The 25110-nt window shown below is 49.4% G+C and overlaps 1 protein-coding gene across 2 annotated transcripts in view; it reads right to left on the bottom strand.

Annotated features, from left to right (window-relative positions):
- LOC144096705 (glutamate receptor ionotropic, kainate 2-like) overlaps positions 1-25110 on the bottom strand; it is a 153309-nt gene that overhangs the window by 106274 nt on the left and 21925 nt on the right. For both annotated transcript variants that reach the window (XM_077629549.1, XM_077629550.1), the window contains exon 2: positions 14081-14242. In XM_077629549.1, coding sequence (XP_077485675.1) covers positions 14081-14242 — 162 coding nt within the window. The remainder of the gene's footprint in view (positions 1-14080; positions 14243-25110) is intronic.

The raw sequence follows: 25110 nt of genomic DNA, 5'->3' as shown, positions 1-25110 counted from the left end.
ATATCGTCTGCAGGCCGTTTTGGAGTCCGTTATTATAATCTGTGGCTTGTTTCTGCGGTAGCCTTCGACCGCTGCAAGCGCCAAAGCGATCTCTTCCCCTTCTGCCACCGTACGTCCTCTCGCGGATGCGCAGCTGATCGTGTCGCCCGTGTGGTCTACGACCGCCACCGCCACTCTCGTGATGTTGTTGCGTCTATCCCTCGGATATAGTCCTGCGTCCGTGTACACCGTGTTTTCCTGCGTGGCTAGGTGTCTCTCCACGTATTCTGCTCTTGCTTGTCTTCTGGCCGCGTGTAGGTTGGGGTCCATGTTGCGCGGCAGTGGGCAGATTCTGAGGGTTTGCCGGATTTCGTCCGGAATGTTCTCGTCCGGATCTGGTGTGGTTTCCACTCTGTGGCCAAGTCTTCTCAGGAGTTGCCTGCCTGTTTCTGTAAGTTCTAGTCTTTCTAGCTGTGCGTTCAGCTGGGCCGCCGCCAACTCCTCGAAGGTGTTGTGGACTCCCAGCTGTAGTAGCTTGTCGTTCGGGGTGTTTCTCGGTAGGTTTAGTGCGGTCTTGTAGGCTTTCCTTATTAATGCCTCGGTCTGTTCTTTTTCCCTCTTGATCGCCGGGTGGTAGGGGAGGGAGTACGTCACCCTACTGACTACCAGGCTCCTGACTAGTTTGAGGGTGTCCTCTTCCTTCATGCCGTGTCTTCTGCTGGAGACTCTCTTTATCATTCTGCCGACTTGTTCGGTCGATTTCTGTAGCAGGCTGATCGTGTGGCTGCATTTGCCGCTGCTCTGCAGCCACATGCCCAGAATCCTTATGGTGCTTCTTTCTGATATGTTTTGGCCTTCGAGCTTGATCTCTAGGCTCGCCTCCGTGGGTTTCCTCGCTACTCTGAGTAGCTCTGACTTGTCTGTCGAGCACGCTAGACCCCTTGCCTTCACGTATTCTTCTATGCAGGTCGCGGCTCTCTGTAGACTCTCTTGTTTTTCTCCTAGCGATCCACGGTTGGCCCACACCTTGATGTCGTCCGCATACATGGCATGTTGTGTGCCTTCGATTTCCCCCAATCTTTTGGCCAGGCCGATCATGGCTAGGTTGAAGAGCACGGGCGAAATCACCGACCCATGTGGGGTTCCTTTGTGGGGGGTGTTAAAGGGTTGGCTTCTCACGTCTCCCAGCCCCACGGTGGCAGTTCTGCCTGCGAGAAAGGCCCTCACGTAGTTGTGAGTTCTTTCTCCGCAATTTATGTTCTGGAGGCCCTCCATTATCGCCGGGTGGCTGACGTTGTCAAAGGCCCCCTTGATGTCTAGGGCCATGACAACATTCTCTCCAGCCTTCGGGATGTTGGCGAGAACGTCCTCCTTGAGTTGTAGGAGAACGTCTTGCGTAGACAGCTTTGACCTGAATCCAAACACGCTGTGTGGATAGAGTTGTTCTCGCTCCATCCATAGCTGGATTCTTTTCGTAATTATTCTTTCGTACAACTTTCCCAGGCACGAGGTGAGGGAGATCGGTCGTAGGTTTTCGATCCGCAGCTTTTTGCCCGGTTTGGGGATCATCACTACCTCCGCGTGTTTCCATTCGGCCGGAATGGAGCCCTCGGCCCAGAGTTGGTTGAGGTAGTCTGTCAGCTGGTTTACCGCTTCCTCACTCAGGTTGCGTATGAGGGAATTGCGTATCCTGTCTCCCCCAGCTGCCGTGTTCTTAGTGAGGGCCCCCATCGCTTCGTGCACTTCTGCCAGCGTGATCGGCCTGTCCAACAAATTTGCCTCGAATGATTGCACCCAGGTGGAACCGATTCTGCGTTGTTCGAGACTGCTGTGATTGTTTTGCGTCCCGTATCTCCAGATTTCGTTGTGAGCGTTAAATTCAGTATTGCTGAGCAAGCTTGTTGCTGTCACCGCTGCTGAGTCATTCAGTTTTTTGTGAGTGCAGATCAGCCCAATAACCAGTTTCTTTAAGAACCCCTCTTCCTTGTCCTACCGACTGCCAGACTGTCGGCACCCACACGTGACAACAATGTGGAAAGAACCAAAATACCTTTCTGGTTAACATCTCTGCCCGTTTCGCTTCCTTTTCATCTCTATTTTTTGCTCGGTTCATCTTTTTCGTGCATGCTACCTGATACGTCGATGTATCATCGAGCTCGTGGTGGTAGTAGTGGTTTTTATTAAAATAATATGGTGGAGGTGCCGGGTAACAGCCCTGGAATTACGCAACCGTACTCTCCCGCCCCCTGCGATGCCTCACGACGTTCAACATCAGGCCGTGCAAGTGGGCCCAGCTGTTACCGGCGCCGGCTCCCTTCGCCAACGGGACCCGGCCATCTTTCTTCAGTGGGACCGATGAGCAGGATGTCGAAGATTGGCTTACGTCTTACGAGAGGGTGAGCCTTTACAACAAAGGGGACGATGCCACCAAACTAAATAACGTAATTTTTTATCTCACCGGCGTGGCTAACCTGCGGTATCGGAACCACGAGGTGGACATCCGCACCTGGTCTGCTTTCAAGACAACCTTCTCTAAAGTGTTTGGTCGTCCTGCTGTTCGGAAACTCCGCGCCAAACAACGCTTGCGTGAACGGCCGCAGCAGGTCGGCGAAAGCTTTACCAGTTACATAGAAGACGTCATTGACCTTGGCAAGCGTGTCAACCTGAACATATCAGAAGCTGACAAGATTAAACACATTTTGAAGGGTGTTGACGACGACGCCTTTCAGATGCTGGTAGCGCGCGACTTGCGCACCGTTGCTGAAGTCGTCACCCTCTGCCAAAGCTTCGAGGAGCTGCGGAAGCAGAGGCTCCTGACTCGACAGCACCCTCGACAGGTTGAATCGCTTGCTGGACTGACACCAGCACCTGACACCTTATCGCTGGTGCAACAAATCAAAGACTTCGTTCGGGAAGGAGTGGCGCGTCAGCTTTCTCTTCTCCCTAACCCTACAGGGCAAGCTCCAGATTTGGCTCCACCCCTTCGACATGCCATCCAAAAGCAGGTTGCCGAGGCTCTTCCACCCGCCCATCCGCCACCACCTGTCGCCGCTCCATTGACATATGCCGACGTTGTCGCCCAGACGCCGCCCCCTATGGCAGCTCCGCTGACATACGCGGACGTCGTCGCCAGACCTCTACCGCCTACCTATGCTTTGCCTCCAACACCTGCGCGAGCGGTGGCTCCTTCTCATCGGCCGGCTCCGCGAGTCAGCAATCCCTGGCGTACCACCGACAACCGGCCTATCTGCTACAATTGCGGCTTGCCTGGTCATGTGGCCCGGCTTTGCCGCCGCCGTCTCCCAGTCTACGCGTTACCTCCTCCAGCTCCCGCGTACTGGCCTTCCACGAGTCAGTACTCCGGATCTGCTGAGCCGCCGTCTAGTCGTCCTTTTTCTCCTGACCGTTCAGCCCTTTCTAGACGCCGTTCACCTTCACCGGGGCGCCGCTCCGTTTCACCTATGCGACGTCGCCCCAATCTCCCTCAGGAAGAAAACTAGGTTCCGCAGTTCCTGAGGCGAGAACTGCGTCCCCGTCGAACTTTCCAAGGCCTCACATATCCCCTGCTAATCTGATCTAAATTTCTGTCGAGGGCATTACTGTCTTGGCCCTTGTGCACACTGGCGCTGCGATTTCTGTTATGGACGAAAAGTTTTGTAGTTCGTCGAGGAAGGTAAAGACGCCGATTGCTGGACTGTCGCTGTGTACGGCCAGCGCTGAGCACATCAAGCCGTCCGCAGCGTGTACCGCTCGAGTTGTGATTCAGGACTCCCTCTGCACGATAGAATTCGTCGTGCTGCCTTCCTGTTCCCATCCTGTTATTCTGGGCTGGGATTTTCTTTCCGCCCATGAAGCTATCATCGACTGTGCTCGAGCGGAAGTCGGGTTCTCTTCTCTGCCCAATCCTTTTCTGGACGCTACTCCTCCTGTTGCCTGTGTTAAAGCCCTCGCCGCCGAAGACATCGACATTCCCCCGTGCTCTTCCGTTCTTGTACACTTGTCTTGAGACTCTATCGGTGACGACACTGTCGTCTTTACTCCAGGCCATACTTCTCTGCACCGCAAGTGTCTCCCTCTGCCATACGCCGTACTGACTGTGTCCGCTGGCCTTTCGATACTTTTGGTTTCTAACCCGTTTTCCTGCCCTACCGCTCTGCGCCTTGGTGAATGCCTCGGCAGTGTGCAGACCATCGCATCTCTGCTCATCCGCGAGGAGACCGACGATACACCGCTCCTCGTCATGAACGCGCTCAGCCCTTCTGCCTCTACGCCAGATCGCTCTTCTACCGAATTGTTCTTGCGCTCCATCGACGCCGATCTTCCCCCGCCGTAAAGAGCACAGCTTCTCGCCCTCCTTCATCAATTTCGCTCTCCCTTCGACGCTCACCAAACTTCCTTGGGCCGAACTTCCACCGTCACCCATCGCATCGACACTGGTGTCCACGCGCCGCTGCGGCAGCGCCCCTGTCGTGTGCATCTAACCGAGCCCCAGACTATTACAGAGCAAGTCAACCAAATGCTTCAAAACGGCGTCATTCAACCCTCAAGTAGCCCTTGGGCATCGCCTGTTGTCCTTGTGAAAAAGAAAGATGGCTCCTAACGCTTCTGTGTCGATTACCGCCGCCTTAATAAGATAACGTGCAAGGATGTCTATCCGCTCCCCCGCATAGATGACGCTCTCGACTGTTTGCAAGGGGCGGAGCTCTTTTACTCCCTCGATTTACGTTCTGGGTACTGGCAGGTCCCCATGGAAGCGGTCGATCGTCCCAAAACTCCTTTTGTAACCCCCGACGGATTGTACGAATTTACTGTGATGCCATTCAGCCTTTGTAATGCCCCTGCAACCTTCGAACAGATGATGGACACCATTTTGCGTGGACTCAAGTGGAAAATGTGTCTATGCTATCTCGACGACTTTGTCGTCTTTTCCCCAGACTTTGAAACCCATCTATCCCGCCTGACGCATTATTTGACCTGCCTCTCTGACGCTGGCCTGCAGCTCAACTTGAAGAAATGCCGTTTTGCTGCGCGTCAGCTGACAATTTTAGGACACGTTGTCTCTAAGCAAGGCGTTCGTCCCGACCCAGCTAAACTTCGCGCTGTCGCAGACTTTCCCAAACCCACTTCCCTCAAAGACTCGCGCAGCGTCTTAGGTCTGTGCTCTAACTTTCGGAGGTTTATTCGCAACTTTGCTTCGATTGCTGCGCCTTTAACACAACTGTCCGGCAGTTGCGACTTATCGATGGGGTCTCCGGCGTGCGACGATGCGTATAACACCTTGCGCCGCCTCCTCACAGCGCCGCCCATACTGCGCCATTTCGACTCGACCGCTCCTACCGAGGTCCACATGGACGCCAGTGGTGTCCGCCTCGGCGCCGTACTCGCCCAGCGCATCTGTGGTTTTGATGAATACGTTGTTGCCTACGCAAGCCGCACACTTACGAAGGCTGAAACTAATTACTCCGTCAGTGAAAAAGAGTGTTTGGCCATCGTATGGGCCCTTGCCAAATTCTGCCCGTACCTCTATGGCCGCTCTTTTGACGTTGTGACGGACCATGATGCGCTTTGTTGGCTTTCTTCCAAGAAAGACCCATCCGGCCGCCTTGCCAGGTGGGCTCTTCGTCTCCAAGAATATGACATCCGCGTGGTCTATCGTTCCGGCCGCAAGCATCAAGACGCTGATGCCCTGTCCTGCTGCCCACTTACAGCCGAGATCGCCAGCCTTTCCACCTCTGACGTCTCCCCGTCGTCCCTTCACATCAGCGACATGCCCTCAGCGCAACGTACTAACCCCTAGATCGCTTTTCTTCTCAACTTTCTCTCCAACCACACGGCTGCTTCCCCATCCCGTGCTCTCCGCTGCCATGCTTCCCACTTCGTGATTCGCGATAACCTCCTCTATCGCCGGAACTACAGCACCGACGGCCGCAAGTGGTTACTCGTTATTCCTCGCCACCTGCGTACGAACATATGCGCCTATTTCCACGCTGACCCACAATCCGGTCACGCGGAAGTTTTTAAGACATACACCCGCATCGGGCTGCGCTATTACTGGCGCGGTATTTACACCTTCGTACTTAAATACGTACGCGCCTGTCTCGCCTGTCAACGTCGCAAGCCATCTCCTCATCGTTCTGCTGGAGAGTTGCAGCCACTCCCTTGCCCACCACGCCCTTTCGACCGTATCGGCATTTATTTCTACGGCCCGCTTCCGTACACTGCGGCCGGCAACCGTTGGGCTATCGTTGCGGTTGATCATCTCACGAGATATGCCGAAACCGCCGCCCTTTCGTCTGCCACAGCGACAGACGTTGCCTCCTTCCTTTTGCAACGTTTCGTCCTTCGTTACGGTGCACCTCGTGAACTGCTTAGCGGCCGCGGACGCGCCTTTTTGTCCGATGTCGTCACCGCCCTGCTCCGCCAGTGCACATAATCCATCGTACCACCTCCTCCTATCATCCGCAGACCAACGGCCTCACCGAGCGATTTAACCGCACCCTCGGGGACATGCTCTCTATGTATGTCGCATCCAACCACTCAAATTGGGATCTCATCCTCCCTTATGTGACTTTCGCCTACAACACCACCCAGCAGTCCACTACTGGCTTCTCTCCCTTCTTTCTTCTTTACGGCCATCATCCATCTGCTACAATAGACACCATTCTGCCTCACCAACCTGACGCCTCCGAATATACCCGTTTCCGAAGCCGCGCAACACGCACAAGATTGTCGCCAAATCTCCCGGCCACTCACAACTGACTCCCAGTATCGCCAGAAATTCCGCCACGGCAACGCTCACAACACATCGCACTTCTCTCCTGGTGCGCTTGTGTGGCACTGGATACCATCAAGTACTCCTCGACTCTCCTCGAAATTTCTCGCCAAGTATCACGGCCCCTGCCGTGTCCTGGAGCGCACATCTCCAGTTAATTACGTCGTCGAACCCTTCACGCCATCTCCCGATCTCCGCCGCCGCGAGACAGCGCACATCCAGCGTCTCAAGCCTTACTAGAACCCCTCCATATTGCAGTCGCCGTAAGTCGCCAGGATGGCTCCTCTTGGCCCTGGGGGTGATTGTGAAGAAGATGATGACCCAGACAAAGCAGATGACTCGAGAAAACGAAGAGGATGGCCCTGCGCGTCAGCCATATTGCTATCGCCACTAGTGTCTGTGCCCGACCTGGTTGCCCTCGGATTGTTCTCGCCGCTGCTCCCTTCCTCCCAGCTCTTTTAAATAAACCCCCGCCTTACAAATAATAAAAAGGAAGGAAAAGATTTTTGCTAGCCCCGGCATCTGCCATCGACACTGAAACACCTGAGCTGGGGCAGCGGAAATAAAGGATAGCAGGCAGAATGGAGAAATTAAATGAAAGAGGTGAGGGGAGAGGAAGAGAGGATGGGGGAAGAAGTAATATATAAAACTATTTACACAATAAGAAATGTGTCCAGGTTGTGCGCGTGATTATTTCATGTTGGAGGAATTAAAACGCACGCGCACGGCACTGTGTTGGCTACAACTGGAATGGGGCGTCAAGTTATTAATCGTTCAAGATAGAACTCGCGGAAGGAAGGAAGGAAGGAAAACGTTTATTGAGCTCTAGAGAGTAGGTGAGCAATTTGGCGGAGTCAGGTGTGTCGTCCGTCTTCTTAGCAATGGTCATCTGCCCCTAGTCCAGGGCTCCGCTGGATGCCGCTGCCAGCTGTGCTCGCCGGATTAGCCCAAGTTGGACGTCCTGACGGTCGCTGGAGAGCATTCCTTCCCATTGCTCCGCACTCGGGTTTGGTATTTTTGGTGCCACCTCTATTTTCTGGCAGGCCCACGTTATGTGATAGAGCGTGGGCGTTTCATGGCACCATGGGCATTTGTCTGTGTATTGTGTGGGTTGTATTTTGTTGAGTGTATTTAGATTCGGGTATGAGCCCGTCTGTAGCAGCCTCCAGGCGACGGCGTCTTCCCTGGAGAGAGATTTATGTGGTAGGGGTACCGTTTCCTGCAGCCCTTGTAGTGGTTTAAGATTGCCGAGTAATCTCTAGCGACAGGTTCGGCTTCCTCGAGGTCGCTTGTGGAGGGAGCTCGGTAGAAAGTCTACCCTCGAGCTACCCTGTCGACCGCTTGGTTGCCTTCCACTCCCGCGTGTCCCGGCGTCCATACCATCGTATGTTTTATTGGTTCTTCTTCTGTGCTTTGTTTGCGTCGGTCCCCAGAGCGGAGTATGCGGAGCGCTTTGTGACCTATTCTGCCTAACATGAAATTTCGGCATGCCGTTTGAGAGTCGGTTAGTATTGTTAAGGATCACTTAGTCCGGTAGCCCTCCGCTGCCGCTAGAGCGACGGCCACTTCTTCAGCCTCGACTACCGTGCAGTCCCGTAACGACGCGCTGATGATCTCCCGCATGTCCGAGTTTATCACAGCCGCTACCGCGTTGGGGTTGTTTTGTCCCGTCCTTCTGGGGTATGTGGCTGCGTCCACATACACCGTTGTTGTCTGGCTGGCTATTAATTTTGGATGTACTCGGCTCTCGCCTTTCTGCGTTCTTCGTGTAGGTTGGGGTCCATGTTCTTGGGGATGGGGGTCGCTCTAATTGTGCCTCGTATGCCGTCCGGGATAGTCGCGGTTCGCTGGATTTCTTGTATTTGTTCGTTGCATCCCAACTTCTGCAGAAGCTCCCTGCCAGACGGAGTCTGCTGTAGTCTCTGCAACTGGGCAACGTGTTGTGCCTCTCTCAGTTCTTCAAAGTTCTTATGAAGTCCTAGTGCTAAAAGCTTCTCTGTGGATGTGCATTGCGGTAGATGGAGTGCTGTTTTGTATGCTTTGCGTATAATCGCATCAATCTGTTGGATTTCGCTTTTGATTGGGTTGTAGTATGGAAGACTGTACTTGACTCGGCTGATCACCAGGCTCCTGACCAGCTTTAGCGTGTCTTCTTCTCGCATGCCCGAGCGTTTATGGGAGACGCGCGTGATCATGCGGGCAACTTGTAGGGTGGAAGCTTTGAGTAGAGCAAGTGCATGTGTACACCGTTGGTTTGATTGTATCCACATGCCCAAGATTCTTATGAGTGTTTTCTCTGGTATGGGTTTTCCCTCTAGGTAGACGTTGAGCCTAAGCTCGTCGCTGTTCGGGACTGTGCGGTTTTGTTTCCCTCTCCAGACTCTCAGCAGTTCTGATTTTTCGGTGGAGCATGCTAGCCCTCTCGCTTTTACGTAGTTCTCTACGCAGGTCGCGGCCTCCTGTAGTCTTCCTTCCTTTTCTTTTAGTGAGCCCGTATTTGTCCAGATGGTGATGTCGTCGGCATACATGGCATGGTGTATTCCTTCGACTTCCTTAAGTTGTTTTGCAAGGCTGATCATTGCAACGTTAAAAAGCGTAGGTGAGATATCCGAGGCCTGGGGAGTTCCCTTTGGGTGTGGAACTTCTCCGAGCGGAGTTCTCCCAGCCCTATCGTCGCTGTTCTATCTGAGAGGAAAGCTGTGACGCAACCGAAGACCCTCCTGCCGCAGTTCAGATCGTCCAGGCCTGTCAGGATGGCTTCGTGGCTTACGTTGTCAAAAGCTCCTTTGATATCCAGTGCCATTATTACGTTCTCTCCGTCCCAAGGAACGTTACTTAGAACTCCTTCTTTGATTTGTAGAAGTACGTCTTGGGTCGACAGCTTCGCCCTGAATCCGAACATATTGTGGGGATAGAGTTCGTGATCCTCCATGTATTGTTGTAGCCTTAATGTTACCACTCTCTCGTACAGCTTGCCGAGGCACGATGTGAGGGAGATGGGTCTTAGGTTCTCGATTTGTAGCTTTTTACCCGGTTTTGGAATCATAACCACCTCTGCATGCTTCCAATCCTCGGGAACGGTCTCCGCTGCCCAGTGCTTGTTGAGGAAATCGGTTAATTCTGCGACTAGCTCGTCACTGAGGTTGCGGATGAGTGCGTTGTTGATTTTGTCCGCACCCGCTGCCGTATTCCTAGTTATGCTTCGAATTGCTGCATAGACTTCTTCCCGTGTAATGGGTCTATCTACGTTTGGAGTTTCTTTCCCCCGATAATCTCTTGCATAGGTTCTCGGGTTTGTGTCCCCGAAGCACTTGATGCGCACTTTGTCCAGGAGTTCCTCATCGGTTCCTTCGAACTGGTGGATTAATCGGTATATTGCTTTATTGTTTTCTGCTTTGGTTTTGGTCGGATCGATGAGCGCTTTCAGGATATGCCATGTCCTAGCTGTGCTCAGAGTTCCGTTAAGGGAGTCACTGAAATGCTGCCAGTTCGTTTTCGCCAACTGTACTGCGTACTCCTCTGCTTTCGTTGTAATTTCTGCTATTTTAAGTTTCAGCTTCCTGTTGTGTTCATGTTTTAGACCACGTCTGGCTTCCCATAGCCTAAGGAGCCTGGCGTCTACTTCGGGTGTCTGTGTTGTTCTCTTGATCTCTTTGGTGTGCTCATTTTGCCTTTGCTTGAGTATGTTTCCCCATTCTTCAATCGACTGAAACCCTCCTTTGATGAGGTGTTCGTCGCATGCTTCTCTAAAGGCGTTCCAGTCTGTGATTTTAGCCGTGCCTAGTTGCCGCTTGAGTCGGTCGGAGGCCACTTGGGTTTTGATTATGTAGTGGTCACTCCCCAGATTTTCCATCAGGTTTTCCCATTGCGCCTGTCCCGGACCCTTAATGAACTCGCGGAGCGTTCGGTCAATGCGTGTGACTACCTGACGGAGAACAGACGCGACGTCAAGCCTGTGTGTTCGAAGAATGCACAGAGGCTCGTCAAGGTTCGCTAACGAGTGCGCGCACTGCCCTGCAGCCACAATAGCGTCTTGAGGGAGTCTGGTAGTATGCCCAGCGCCCTATAGGCCGCAAGCATATCGCGACGAGCATCGGCGAACGCAGCACAGTGAAGGAGCAGGTGTTCTAGTGTTTCCACTGCACCGCATCCATCTTGTAACAGTTTTCCGGGCTTTTACAGGCTACAAAAGAAGCTCTTTGCTCGAAAAGCCTTCTAGTTGTTCCGATGAAATACATTTCAATATATCAAGAAGGTAGGACCTTTATACGAAATCATTGAGACAGTGGACAGTTTCTGCAACATCTGTACTTGCGAAAGCTAGGTCACGACGATTTAAATGCCTGAGATTTCTACGGAAAGCGCTACCAGAAGCTGTAAACACAATATAGTTCTCCCGTCGTGTACACTGGCGCAGCGACTTGGGATGAAAATTCATCCGCAGAACTCAACACGTGTTTTTAATGCGATGCCGATATCATTTACTGTGGGACAGAAACAGTTCTCGCAAAAAGCAAGTGTTCCGGCACAACTGGTAGTTCACACGAGTATACCGAGTCCTCGTGGTCCAGCTGTCCCCAGTAGTGTTATCGGTCAATGTGGCGATCCTCGTCTCCAAGAGCACTGCTGCAGACAGAGTCGCCTCCTAAGTCCCCCGCATCGTTGGCCGGCACTGCCTCATCGCATACTCGGGTTCCGCATCGTCCTATGGAACACCCGAGCTGCACTGAGATGACTGCTAACGCTTATTGGTCCAAGGCTAAAAACACTCGAATAGTCTGCACAAATGAACAGCCCACACCTTTTATGGTCAAAAAGAAGCCTGACAAAGCTCGCATTACTAAGGAGCCCCCACCCCAACCATCCACACACGTGCAGAACGTGTCAGCGTTCGAATATGCAGTGAGGGCACAAAGGACGCAAGGCCCGACGGCGCATAAATAAGGGGTCACTGAGCACCGGGCACAGCACCGGCGTCCGCTGCATCCCGTTAGCCCGCTGACCGCGGGTATTGGTAGTCTTCGTCGACGGAGTCCGGGTCGAGGATCCACTGAGCGGAAGCTCTCGCCCTGCCGGAGAGGTTTGCCATGGGCAGCAGCCAGAGGGAAGTGTCGGCGCGCAGGCCGTCCGGCCTCGTGAACAGCGCGGAGCCCATGCAGGCGGCCACAAGCACGACGCTCAGTGTCACGGCCACCAGCACGTACAGCGCCTCGGAGGGTCGGTCGTCGTGGCGGGGGGAGACGCGCATATTCCACTTCTTCTTTTGTTGTTGTTATCGAAAGATGGCGCCCTCTTCTTTTACGCATACGGCCTCTCTCTTCTTCCTCTAAACATGCACAATTTCTTTCTTTTTCACATGTGCCTGCCGCCTTTTGTTTGAACCGGAGAAGGGTTTGTCGGTCGAACCCTTCAGCACGCCAGAATTTTAGAGAAGACAATGAAGGCGTTGTTGGGAGCGCGTAACGTGTACGCGGCTTCGGCGGACAACTGTTTGTCATATGCGTGCAAAGGGACAACAAGCAGTAAGATACAACAAATAACCGAAATATACGCAATCTGCTGCGTATGTTTTACAGTGCGATACAATCCAAGCGCTTGACGACATGTGACGCTGCCGTAATACATGCGCAAAATCACGCTATACTGCAACCTCAAAGCAGACAGAGAAAAAAAAGAAAGGAGTGGAATGAACAAAAAAATTGGAGTGAACACTGAATGTCCGCCTTAGGGTCTGACGCGAGATAGCGTAATGGGCGAATTCCCATATATGCAGAAGGACATTCTCGACTTCAGATTCATAGATCTTTGGGAATCCTCGTACCCTTCCTGGCGCGGTGGCGCAGCGGCTAAGCGATGCGCCACTGCGCCCTGCGATGGCAGGTGCTTCCAGCGGTGGATCTTGTGTAGCCCAGGTTGGTCTCCCCGAGCTACTAATCCTTAATTTAACTGCCACCTGCCCCGGCGGGCAGAATGCTCACTATCCGGTGGGCAGGTTTTGGTGATGACGCAAGGTCACGTGACCTAGGTGGTCCCCCTGCCTCCTAGGTTGCTCTTTGGGACCGCCTGCCAGCGCCGTGGACGTGATTTTTCGCTTACAATGCCGACACTACGAACATCGACAAGGGATTTTCTGGAGAACGGGGCCTTTACCGCTATCGCGGTAAAACTGCATTTATGGTCATATGCAATTGAAAACATTGCAAATCGCAATGAGAAATAGAACACTGAAATTGACAGTACGACCGTCACAACTTGTAGTTGAGGATCAGTACTTTTAGTCGGACGCAACTAGGGAGCGCAGCGGCGAATGCCCTTCAAAGAAGGCCCTCCAGCCAACGGCATCAAGCGGTTCTCATGACATCGCGGTTAATGCCCTGGCGTGAAATCGCGGGCCACTGGCAAGTGTCTTCATGAAATAGGACTGCCCGCGCCGTCACGACAATCGGGCGATGCCAGTGGCTGGCAGGCCACCTCTAAGGGGTATCTGCCGTAGCGCGTTCTTAATTTGAATCCTACTATAGTTACCCAACCAAGCTGAGTTGGAAGTCCTGTGCTTAAAATAATAGTTAGTTCATGACATATTCTTTATGTCGAAATTCATATTGTTCAAACTATTCAGCTGTCCAGTTACACCCTTGGTTTATTCCGACATAACTACAGCGTACAGCTGTCTCTACGCCTGATTCTGTATGGATGCTGCCATGTTTTAGCGACCTTACACAGTAAGAAAGTAGTACAAAAACTTTGTGAAGTTTTCCGTAAGAAGTGCTTGGGATTTGGCAAGTTCGAACATGATCATATGCAAGACGTGCAAGATCACATCAAGATCTATGCAAGAGCTGGTCGAAATCAAGAGGAAGGAATGTGCTTGAGCAGGGCAAGTAATGCGAAGGCAAGATAACCGATTGTAACAGTGTGGATTCCAAGAGAAGGCAAGCGTAGTAGGGGGCGGCAGGAAGTTAGGTTGACGGATGAGATTAAGAAGTCGGCGGGCATATGGCGGCCGCATCTGGCAATGCACAGGGTTATTTGGGGATATATGGTAGAGGCCTTTGTTCTGCAGTATGTGTAGTTAGGCTAATGATGATGATGACGACAGGTTGCATCAGTCGGGTGAACAGACTGTGATGGCATGAATAACGTAAACCAAGTCTCAAAGACGAGACGTCCCTCTCCTGAAAGAGTACATGTATGAGACGAACCTGGCGGGTTATCCGAACTGTGGAAAGCTCAGGGCAAGGAGCAGACGAGTGCAAACGTAACTGGCAAATGCGGGAGTACATAGTTTTCGAGGCACCTCGTTCAGTGAGTGTCATGTGGCCAGCTCACCCTTTCGGTAGGCCTGCAGCGTGCCTCCGTTCTCGTCGAGGCGCTCCACCTGCAGCGACAACTTGGCTTCGGGCAGCAGCACCGGGTCCGTGTTGACGCGGTCCACGGCGTAGCGCAGCGCGCTCTCGGCCAGCGCCTCATCATCGCCCGACAGCAGCGCCCCTGGGAGATGCGAACGAGGCCGCACTTAGTGCACGTACGCACATCCTTTGCGAAGGTGCGATCATGCCTCAGATTTGGCCGTGGGAACCGTTCCAGAGAACGCTCAAGGGTAACGAGTGACGTCTGCGTTCAAAGCCATGGCACCATGAGCTGAAAATTTCCGACATTGTACAGGTGCCCAAAAAAGTTTTCGGAACGTAAGATTTACAGCAAAGCTTGATTGCGGGGCAGATTAAGCATGAAATTTGGAAATGAAAAACATTGGTGACACATTCGGTTTCACAGAGTACGTGAGTGCGCCTACACGCAATAAAATTTTGGACCTGTTGGTTTGTAACTCGCCTAATTTTGTAGATTCTGTCACTTGTACCTTAGGGATAAGTGACCACCTCGCTGTCTCAGCTAGCATTAAATAAGAAGTTTGAAGTTTATTCTCTGTTTCCTCTTACAGAAACTAAAACTCCCCGCAAAAAAGGTGCTTCTTTGCACCTGGCTAGGCTCAGGACAACATACAACCTGTACACAGGGGAAACAGCGCGGTACAGTTGCGATTGTTGTCTCCACTGAAAGATATAAATAAAAAATAGAAGAAAGGTGAACGGTAACACCAGTAACAGGCACTCAAACAGCTAAACATATTTTCTGACGTTGATGAGATTTGACGCTTACGACGTTGATGATTTTTGATGAGATCAAGCGAACCAAGACATGCCAATGGAAGAGGTATATTTTTTTATAAGGATGATTATGCTGCCATTTCTGGCGAACTTTTTGATCATTTGTCCGTTTTCGGTTGCATTTGCGATAATACTGCCACTGTGAAACTGTGGTACTTTTTAAATAGAAAAGTGATTTAACTGACGTAAAATTATGTGCCAAGTATTGATTCAGTTAGGCTGAAAAAGTGAATGAAGCCATGGGTGACACGAAAAATCCTGAGACCAATAAGAGAGAGAAGACGAGCACATCTCGCATTTTAAAGAACACAAAGTAGTTATCAGTTCAGAAGGTTGAATGAGGTAACTAATGAATACAAAGGGTAAATTACACAATGCGAAGGATCGTTACTTCAGTCACCTCAAAGACAATGTGAAAGCTAATCCCCTTCCCTTACGGTGCGGTTCAGGTGTCCAAAGATATATGAGAAAGATACTGCGCCATTTCCTTTCCTCAAAAAACCAATTATTATTATTAAAGCTAATCCCAAGCTTTTTTGGAAATATGCGAAAGGATGCGGATCTCACTCAAATGGAAGAAATTAAATCGTTCCAATTATAAATTTCTATGGAGGATACAGCTGCGGCAAATTGTTTCAATTTTTTTAATTACGTATTTTTACCAAAAATAAGTTTCACGGGTTCATGTGTGAGTGCTGCACCATTAAAGCTCCCTGTCGAGCTTATTGTGGGTGGAACTGAATCATTGTTAATGGGTATAGATGAAACGAAGGCACCCGGCCCAAATGATATATCTCCCCTCATGGTGAAGCGCTGTGCATGACCAATCGCATCTTGCCTTTATCTCATATACACCAAATCTCTTTTTACTGGCGTGCTACCGGATTATTGGAAACTGGCACATGTAGTTCCAGCTCGCAAGGGGGGTTAAAAAAAAGATGTAAACATTTATAGGCTTTTATTATTAACATCAATTTATTGCAAAATATTAAAGCATATTTTATACAAGCAAATAGTAACACATTTGTTAGAACATGGGCTATTAATTTTAGGAGCAACATGGGTTTCGTAAGTGGCTATCCTGTACTACACAATTGATTGATATTTATCAAGACTTAATATCTGAGGTAGATAAAAACGGGCAAATTGTTTTTTTTCACGTTAAAAGAACCTTCGACATGGTTTGTCACCCATTGCTCATTAACAAACTTAATGTGGAAAATATTAATCGGGAAGTGTGCAAGTGGGCTATCAAATACTTGTCCCAGCTCCGACAGTGTGTCATTTTAAATGGAGCTACTTCCCCTTGTGTTGAAGTGACATCGGGAGTCCCTCAAGGCTGGGTTTAAGGCCGCTATTATTTAGTTTATATTAATGATGTTATATCCTCACGCTTACATGCTAGCAGCTTACTAAGGGCGCGGCACAGGAACAACAAGTATACGACGGGACGAGGCGCTAACTATCAACTTTTATTTTGAAGGCGAGGCGGACCAGTATTTAAGAAGTGCCCTGTTAGGACACATGACCACGAAAAAAAAAGACCAAACGAAACATGACACAAAAATTTCAGGTACGAAGAAGCGAGGGCAAGACCTGACAGGACTAAGAAGGAAAATACAGAATCACAACAAGGCAAAATATGATATATCTTCGTACAAAGGAAACCAACTGAGGTAAAAACATTTAACTTATACAACAACAAGGTCACCCATCAAAAAAAATCAAAACTAGAGCCACCTGGAAGAGAAAAGAAATCCTTAAAACTATGACATTACGCTGGCTGAAAGAACATGACAACAATGTGAAGCAAAAGGTCCAACATCTTGTCATTCACTGCCGCGACTGTAAAGATTTGAAATCGGGTTGATTGCCTGACGTCGAAAAGACCACAGCGATAGAGGAACACGGCAATAAGCTGACACGTGAGATGATAGAAGCTGACGACATAATCCATTCGAAGGAGCAGTGTGTCAGCAAACCTTCAGTTTCTTTGACCGAAAAGGAATTAGCCTTTTTAGATATTAACAACACTTTTTAAGTTGCTTGGTTTTATTTTTCTTCTCATCAAGGTTTTTAACTTCTTTCGTGTTTTTCATATTTTTTCGTGTTGTTTGTGGGGTTTTTCATGTCCACCACCATGATTTTAGCGTTTTCTTAGTTTTTTTTCTAGTTGTCTTCATTGTTGGCTCTTCTAGTGTTTTGAGCGTTTTTATTCCCCTTCCTTGTTTCGTTTTCTTTTGCCGTGTTGTTGTTGGCTATTATTATTCATCAAATGCGTAATGTCATGCGTAAAGTCATAGTTTTAGGGACTGTTTTTCCTTCCAGGTTTTGTTTTGGTTGGGTTGGCCTTTTTGTTGGTTAAGTTAAGGCTGCGCAAATTTTTTACCTGAGTTGGTTTCCTTTGTAGAAATATATCTTATATTTTGCCTTGTTCTGATTCGGTTTTTCTTAGGCACGTGAGGTCTTGCTCTCGCTTCTTTGTGCCAGAAGTTTTTGTGTCACCTTTCGTTTGGTTCTTGATTTGTTTTTTCGTGGTCACGTGGCCTTATGTGGCACTTCTTAAATGCTGGTCCGCCTCGTCTTCCAAATTAACTGTTGATAGTTCAGCGCCTCGTCCCGTCGTACTTCTTGCTCCTGTGCCTCGCCCTTAGTGCGCTGCTAGCATGTATCCTAACCAACTAGCCCAACAACAAGTATTGCTCACGTTTACGTTTCTTCGCTGACCACTCTGTCCTGTACAAAACGATAAATACTGAACAAAATTCTATTTATTTACAAACTGACCTTAGTAACATTGTCTCATGGTGTAAGAAGCGAAAAATGCCACTGAATGCAAGAAAAAAAATGTGCCCATTTGTCCTTCAAAAAGAAAAGAAAAAATTGACAATTGTTATTTTCTGAACGCTGAGATTTTTAACAAGCAACCTATATATAAATATTTGGGTGTGACTTTTTCATGTGAATGTTCCTGGAACGCCCATTTCAGTAATGTTGTTTCAAAGGATGCCAGAGCGTAAAATTTCGTTCAGCGAAATCTGAAATCCTCACCTTTTCTCCTGAAAACACACTGCATATAATTAACACGTTCGGCCGGCGCTGGAGTATGCGTGTTGTGTTTGGGACCCTCACCAGAAAACCTTGATTGATCAGATCGAGAGTATACAGAATAGAGCAGCAAGATTCGTTTTAGCCTAGAAAGAACCTTGAAACATCAAGCAAACATCAAGGAAACGAAACAGGAAACATCACGGACCAAAGCCAAAGATGTTTTCTTCAAAGCCCCAGCTGAAGATCGACCGACATATGAGTCTGAATGCGTTGACGCGGTTGCTAACAGCGGTATTTCGAAGGGCAGCATAATCAGTTTCGTTTCCTAGTCAACTATTTTTCTGAAAATCACCTGCGCGTTTTACAGTCGGATAAAGAAGGGTTTTTTGTTCTAATTTCTGAAGAGCAGTTCGCCATACAAGCCCGTGACGCGGTTCAAAAGAATTTAAAAAGTGTAAAAAGAATTCCGGCTCGATCTAACGGAAAGGCATTGGCTTTACTGGAGAGTTTCAGTCTCGAACATTTAGCGAAAAAGATTAAAGAAGCTAAGCTTTCAGAGCTTGAAGTATCTTTTTCGGCAGAAACCCACAAACCTGATGTGCTGTTAGAGCAATCGTTTCTGAGCGCAACTCTTGGCAGTTAGTTGTATCTACTTACCTGTGCAGACATCTCTCTGCACTTGATGTAGTGGATCCTTTCATGGTTCCTAACTTGGAAACTGTTGCAAGATTCCTCAGGGATGAAAATCCCGGCCCTTGCTCTGGCTTTAGCGTGGATGTGGTTGATTTGTAATATTCACTTCCACATACCCAATTCATGAAATACGTGCAGCAATGTATCACTGAGGACAACGATGAATAATAATAATAATAATAATAATAATAATAATGATAATAACAATAACAATTGGTTTTGGGGAAAAAGAAAATGGCGCAGTATCTGCCTCATATATCGTTGGGCACCTCAACCGCGCCGTAAGGGAAGGGATAAAAGAAGGAGTGAAAGAAGAAAGGAAGAATGAGGTGCCGTAGTGGAGGGCTCCGGAATAATGTCGACCACCTGGGGATCTTTAACGTGCACTGACATCGCGCAGTACACGGGCGCCTTAGCGTTTTGCCTTCATATAAATGCAGCCGCCGCGGTCGGGTTCGTACCCGGGAACTCCGGATCAGTAGCCGAGAGCCCTAACCGCGGCGGGTCACAACGATGAATGCCTCTCCTAGAATTCCTGCGGTATTCCAACCGCGTCCTTTCTAGAACTGTTGTGATTCTACCTGAATAACGCGCATATTATGCGGGAAGGCAAAGTACTCATACAAAAGTCGGGTATCTGTACAGGTGCTAGGATAGCCCCTATCCGGAGAATTATCTTTTTGAGCCGCGTTGATAAAACAAGTGTCGAATGAATTAGCCGGAACAGTCATACGCATTTTTCGTTATGTGGATGATTTCCTGGTTTTTGGAAGACCCCCTGATCTTGAATATGTGTCGCGAGTTCTTGATGTTTTTACACAAAATGGCTCGGGACTGAAGTTCACGCATGAAGTCCCCCAGAAAAATGTCTTGCAATTTCTTGATTTGAAGCTGACTTTTGTACGATACCATGTGTGTTGGCAATATTCCCCCCGGAGCGAGAGACCCCTACTGAACTATAAGTCGTTCCATTCAAAACTGGTAAGGAATTTTTACTAGTTGTTTAAGCATGGCAATAAACAAATCTTGTCCTCATCAAATGAGCAGCAGTCTCCTAGCCCAAGTGCGCAAGTGCAGGGAAGCAGGATACCTGGACCCGGTTACTGTATCAAGTTCTGATAAAGTGTTAAATGCGCTGAAGTGCTCTGAGCGCACCTCATATGTGCAGTCTAGTCAAAAAGAGAGTGGCTGTCATGCCATATGTTCACAACCTGTCACACCGGTTTAGAAAAGTGGGGGCTAAGTACGGAGTTAATGTTCTTTCTTCGGTTCCTAATAAACTATGTAAAGTAGGGGCCGCAGTACAAAGAAAAAGTGAAGGACATAGAAAGAGGAAAGGGTGTAGCATCAACCATGTCAATCAATATGTCCCCTGCAGAACTGGCATTGTCTACCAGATACCGTTGTCTTGTGGTTCTACGTACATAGGTCAGTCCGGCCGATGCATTAATGTACGCCTCATGGAGCACGCCAATTCCTAGGGAAAAGAGTCTAACTTAGCCAAGCATTGCTTCACGTGTAAATGCACACTGTATTTTGTCGACACGGAAGTGTTGTTTGTGCACAATGATAGGCGCTCAAAGGAGATAGCAGAAGCCTTCCATATCAACAGGAAGCCAAGCAGTTGCGTCAGCGCGCCTTAAGTATCTCTAACCTCCAAGGAAATGAGCCTGTTGCACAGGGGATAGCATATCGGCGATAACTGCAGGAGCCTTTGATGCGATGTTATTTTTATTTGCATTTTTAATAAGTACATCTGTATTTGACCATGCGCGTGTGCGTAGTTCTGGTGTACGTATAAATTGACGTGTTTACTTCAAATAAAATTTCGTTGTAAGATCAGCGCCGTTGTGTGTGTTCCCTTCGTTCTTGGTCCTTGTTGCTTAGCGCTGTTTTAATATTATGGATCAACCGGAATGTTCAGGACCTCCACAAAGACACTTCAAAATAAACAAGCCTCCTCAAATAAACACGCCTCCAATAACTTCGAAACTTGGGCTTGTTTCATACTAGTTGCAGCGCATCAAAGGACAAGGGACTGCGAAAGACATGGACACACACAGCGCTACCTTCCAATAATTTTATTGGGAAACGGCATAACTACTTATACATGTTGAGTTGCCGCGACATCTAACGACATGCACATAATCAGCAGGTGCGAAGACAAGCAAGTTCTTTTTATTTTGAAAGGCTGAATAATGATGTGCTCATGCAAACACTTCCTAGTCTAGCTATCTTCTCGCTTCGATAATAATTGTCCCGTGTGCCTATCCTTCCATTCTCCAACTAAAAAAAAACACTTATCGAAGAGTAGCTTGCACCATTTACACGTGTTGCAATGTATTACAAGTTGATCCTCTTATTCGTTATTATTTTTTTACATAAAGATTATGGTCTCGAAGGCTGTCATTAAAAAAACGACCGGTTTGGCCCACATGGTGTTGCCCGCACGGAAGTGAGGGTTGGTACTCAAGACTTTGTATGCATTCAACAAAATGGAAATTGGCTATTCTTTCTGCATTTGTTGCGCATGTGACGGTCACGCCTGCTTAACTTGCGTAGCCTGTCTCACTTCTAACGATCTGAAGAAACAACCGGTACCTCTAATCGCTTCTCAATTCACTCCAGATAATGAGAGATGGTGTCCATGTACAAAAGCATGTAAGTTTTTATTGTTTTTGTTTGCTTGCTTTTGAGACTGCGCACGGACACATGATTGCTCTTGAGTGCTCTGTTTTCTTAAGAATGTTTCTGCAATACGCATCTGAAGACGGCAAGGCTAGCCTGCGAGCAAGAGCCTATTGCACTATTGCTGGAGACTTTTACACATGGCAAGTGGAAAGGATTTTAGAAGGCCCTATGAGAACAAAGATTCGCAATCGCTCTTTCGCACTTCTAAAAAGGTTTGGATTTGGGCTGATCTGGAGAGTAACGGAGCCTCACTATTGCGTGGTTCAAAGGCCCTGCAGGTAAGACGAGGGCGAAAGAGGAAGTTGATGGCCAGAAATTTGAGCTTGTTAGAAGGTAGCTCGAATGTTAAAACAAGCGGGTAAAAGCTTTGTCTGAGCATGATGAATATTATAAAAGCCCTGGATTCACGAGAATCCTGGTAAATTTCAATAAAAGTCAGGAAATCGTCAACGTACCAAGAAGCCTTAGCTACATGCATATGTCTAATGTTTCCTTTATGGACTTGCTTAACTTGGCTAAAAAGCGGTCACTACCATGGCGACATAACAGCCTATACATATCTCTTCCATTTGGAGGTGAGGCTTATAATTTCACAAGACATAGGTTGACAGAGAGAGAGACAGAAAAACTTTATTTCGCAAGTGAGTTTTAGATCCAGCTGGGTCCCTGGGCCACCGCGAGGTCCCGCACAGCATCAATTAAATCATGTCGGGGCATGCCGTCCGCAACCAGAGTCACCGCAGCAAGCTGCGATGTCGGGTCTGAAGGCGTGAGCAGGACCTCCCAGTCCCCCCAGTTCGAGATGGCGCGCTGTCCCTGCGGGGGGGGGGGGGGGGGTCAGCAGGGCAGCCGAAAAGGATGTGGGAGAGGGTCACCGCATAGCGAGCATGCAGGAGAAGTGCCACAATAGTGGGATAACAGCTGAGGGGATGACAGAGTGCGGGTCTGGAGGCGTCTGAAGAGGATCTGTTGGGAGTGCGCAAGAGTGGGGTGGGGACGGTGGTAAATCCGGCGGTGCAATCGGGATATTTGCGTGAGCTCCGCAAAGGTGTGCGTCCGCTCCCTCGAAAATCCCGAATCGAGACTGTCCTGAGCCCGGCAAATCAAACCTCGGGCCAATGTATGGGCAGCCTCGTTTCCAGGGTTCCCAGAGTGAGCCGGCACCCACTGGAGCTCTACCCTGCGCGGTACATTTTGGGCAGGGGTGTTCAGCAATTGCCAGGCAGGGGTGTGAATCCCCGCCCCTGGCAAAGTTGGACTGTTTTGGAGTCACTGAAGACGTATTGGGCGTCCGAATGTGCGAGGGCTAGGGCGATGGCGGTCTCCTCTGCCTCCTCGGGCGTAGAGCCTGAGGGAACACGGTGAGTTACGAGGTGGGGTAGGGTTTGATTGTAGGCAACTGCCACCGCTTCATGCGCTGTACATGCGGCGTCTACCCAAACAGCATCGTGGGCTTGCCCATAATATTTATGGAAGGCATTAACGCGAGCTACGCGGGGAGGGATATGATATTGGGGATGGACATTTCGAGGAAGGGCTTTCACAACGAGAGGTGCATGGATGCGTCGAGAGATGGCTATAAGGGTTGACTGGTTAGCTGGTATGTTAATGCGAAGGGAGGAGAGTATATGGCGGCCAGTGGCGCTCATGGCAAGTCTAAGTTACTGTGTTTGAAGGTGCGCGCCAACTAGTTCCTGAATGGTGTTATGCATGCCTAGTGCAAGGAGTTTAGCTGTGCTGGTGATACGAGGTAGGTTTAGGGCTGCCTTAGTCGCAAGGCGGATCATGGCGTTTGCGCGTTCGGTTTCCGTGCGGTGTTCAATTTGAGATATGGTGTTGCGTATAGAATGCGGCTAAGCGTAAATGCATGCACTACTTTCATGTTGTCCGATTCGTCTAAACCCTTGCTAAGGGAGGATACTCGGCGTAGAAGGTGCAACACGGATTGCGTGCAGGCCTTCAGTCTTTCAAGGGTATGTTCATTTCGTCCAGAATCCTGCAAGTGGAGGCCAAGGATGCGGAGGGCGGGTGCGATGGGGACAGGGGATCCTTTTAAAGCGATTTGGATGGGCGAGTTAGCGCCAGATTTTGGCCTATTTAGGAAGAGCGCGGACTTAGCGGGGGAACATTCGAGCCCGAAGGATGACGCGTGAGAGGAAATGGTGTCTGCTGCTAACTGAAGAGTTTCCTCAATTTTCCCGTCAGATCCATAAGTGGTTCATGTGGTAATATCATCAGCGTACAGGGTATGCTTTAGGTGTGGGATTAGAGCCAGTTTGTGAGCTAGGGGGATGAAAGCAACGTTAAAGAAAAGGGGAGAAGACCGCCTCTTGAGGGGTTCCGAGCTCTCCGAGTGTATAAGGGGGTGTGGTAATCTGATCTATGTGCACGGAGGCAGTGCGGCCCGAGAGAAAGGCGCGAGCGTAGTTGTATGTTTTAGGGCCTACCTGTAGAGCCTGCAGTTCCCGTAAGATGGCATCGTGTCGAATTCTGTCAAATGCCTTGGTGAGGTCAACTGCCAGGATAGCTTTAGTGTGGTGTGGGATGGTATCATCAAGCACGTCATGCGTAATTTGAAGTAGGGCGTCCTGCGCAGATAGATGCGCCTGAAAGCCGAGCATACTGTGGGGTAAAAGGTGGTTATCTTCCATGTAAGTTGTTAGCCGAGCAAGAATTACGTGCTCGAAGACCATTCCTAGGCAGTATGTAAGAGAAATGGGGCGGTTGTTATCTAGGGTGATAGGTTTGTGGGGTTTTGGAATAAAGATGATTTTTCATGCTTCCACGAGGCAGGGAGAGTACCTGCCTCCCAACATTCGTTAAGGTAGTCGACTAAGTCAGAGATGGAAGCATCGTCAAGATTTCGAATAGCTGCTTTGGTAATTTGATCGTCTCCGGGAGCAATATTCCGTAATTTCAATAGGGCGGCGCGAAATTCTGATTCTGTAATAAGAGCGTCAAGCTCGGGCTGGGGTGGGCCCACATAATCGGGGTACTTGCAAGGGAGACCGGGGCGCTATAGGTGCATTTCATCAGCGCGAAGGAGGCGTCGGTGTCCTGTCGATGGTTGTGAGCGAGGCGGCAAATGCTAAGGCGCGTCAGGGATTTGGATTGCGAGGGGTCTAGCATGTGCCGTAACAGGTGCCAAGCGCGGATTGTGGATATTGCCGCGGAAGCCGTCACAAACCTGAGCCCAGTTAGCTTTGCAAAGAGTGGCACTACAATGTCCTATTTGGGATTGAATCCGGACAAGTTTCAGTTTTAGTCTACTATTGTGCTTTTGAGTTTTCCACCTTTGCGTTATGTTGTCCTGTGCTTGGAGCAGGTGGGCGAGCTTGCTGTCAATAACAGGGATGTCTGGGGCAGAGTCGAGCGTTTGAGTGTGTTGGCGAATGTCTTTTTGCAACTGAATAATCCAGGTTTCTAGGTCGTAGGGGGCCTGTTGGCTGCGCTTGCCTAAATTTGCGGAGCACGTCCCAATTAGTGTACTTAACGGTAAATTTGCGCTGAGATCGGCGATAGTTTAGCGTTATGTGAATTAGGTGGTGATCGCTGCCTAGTGTGGGTAGCATTCTTTTGCACTGCAGGTGGTCCAAGTTTCTACAAAGCGTGAGGTCTGGGCTAGTATCGGCACTAACACTGTTACCAATCTGCGTAGGTAAGCTGAAATCATTAAAGATGGTCAGGTGGAGCACCAGCGTTTCATTGTATAAAACTTCCTCTGTGGTTGGTGCGCCAATAACCCCAGCCCACGTG

Source organism: Amblyomma americanum, chromosome 7 (assembly GCF_052857255.1).
Source record: "Amblyomma americanum isolate KBUSLIRL-KWMA chromosome 7, ASM5285725v1, whole genome shotgun sequence".
In the NCBI taxonomy this organism is placed as follows: domain Eukaryota; kingdom Metazoa; phylum Arthropoda; class Arachnida; order Ixodida; family Ixodidae; genus Amblyomma; species Amblyomma americanum.
This window is presented reverse-complemented; position numbering and strand designations above follow the sequence as displayed.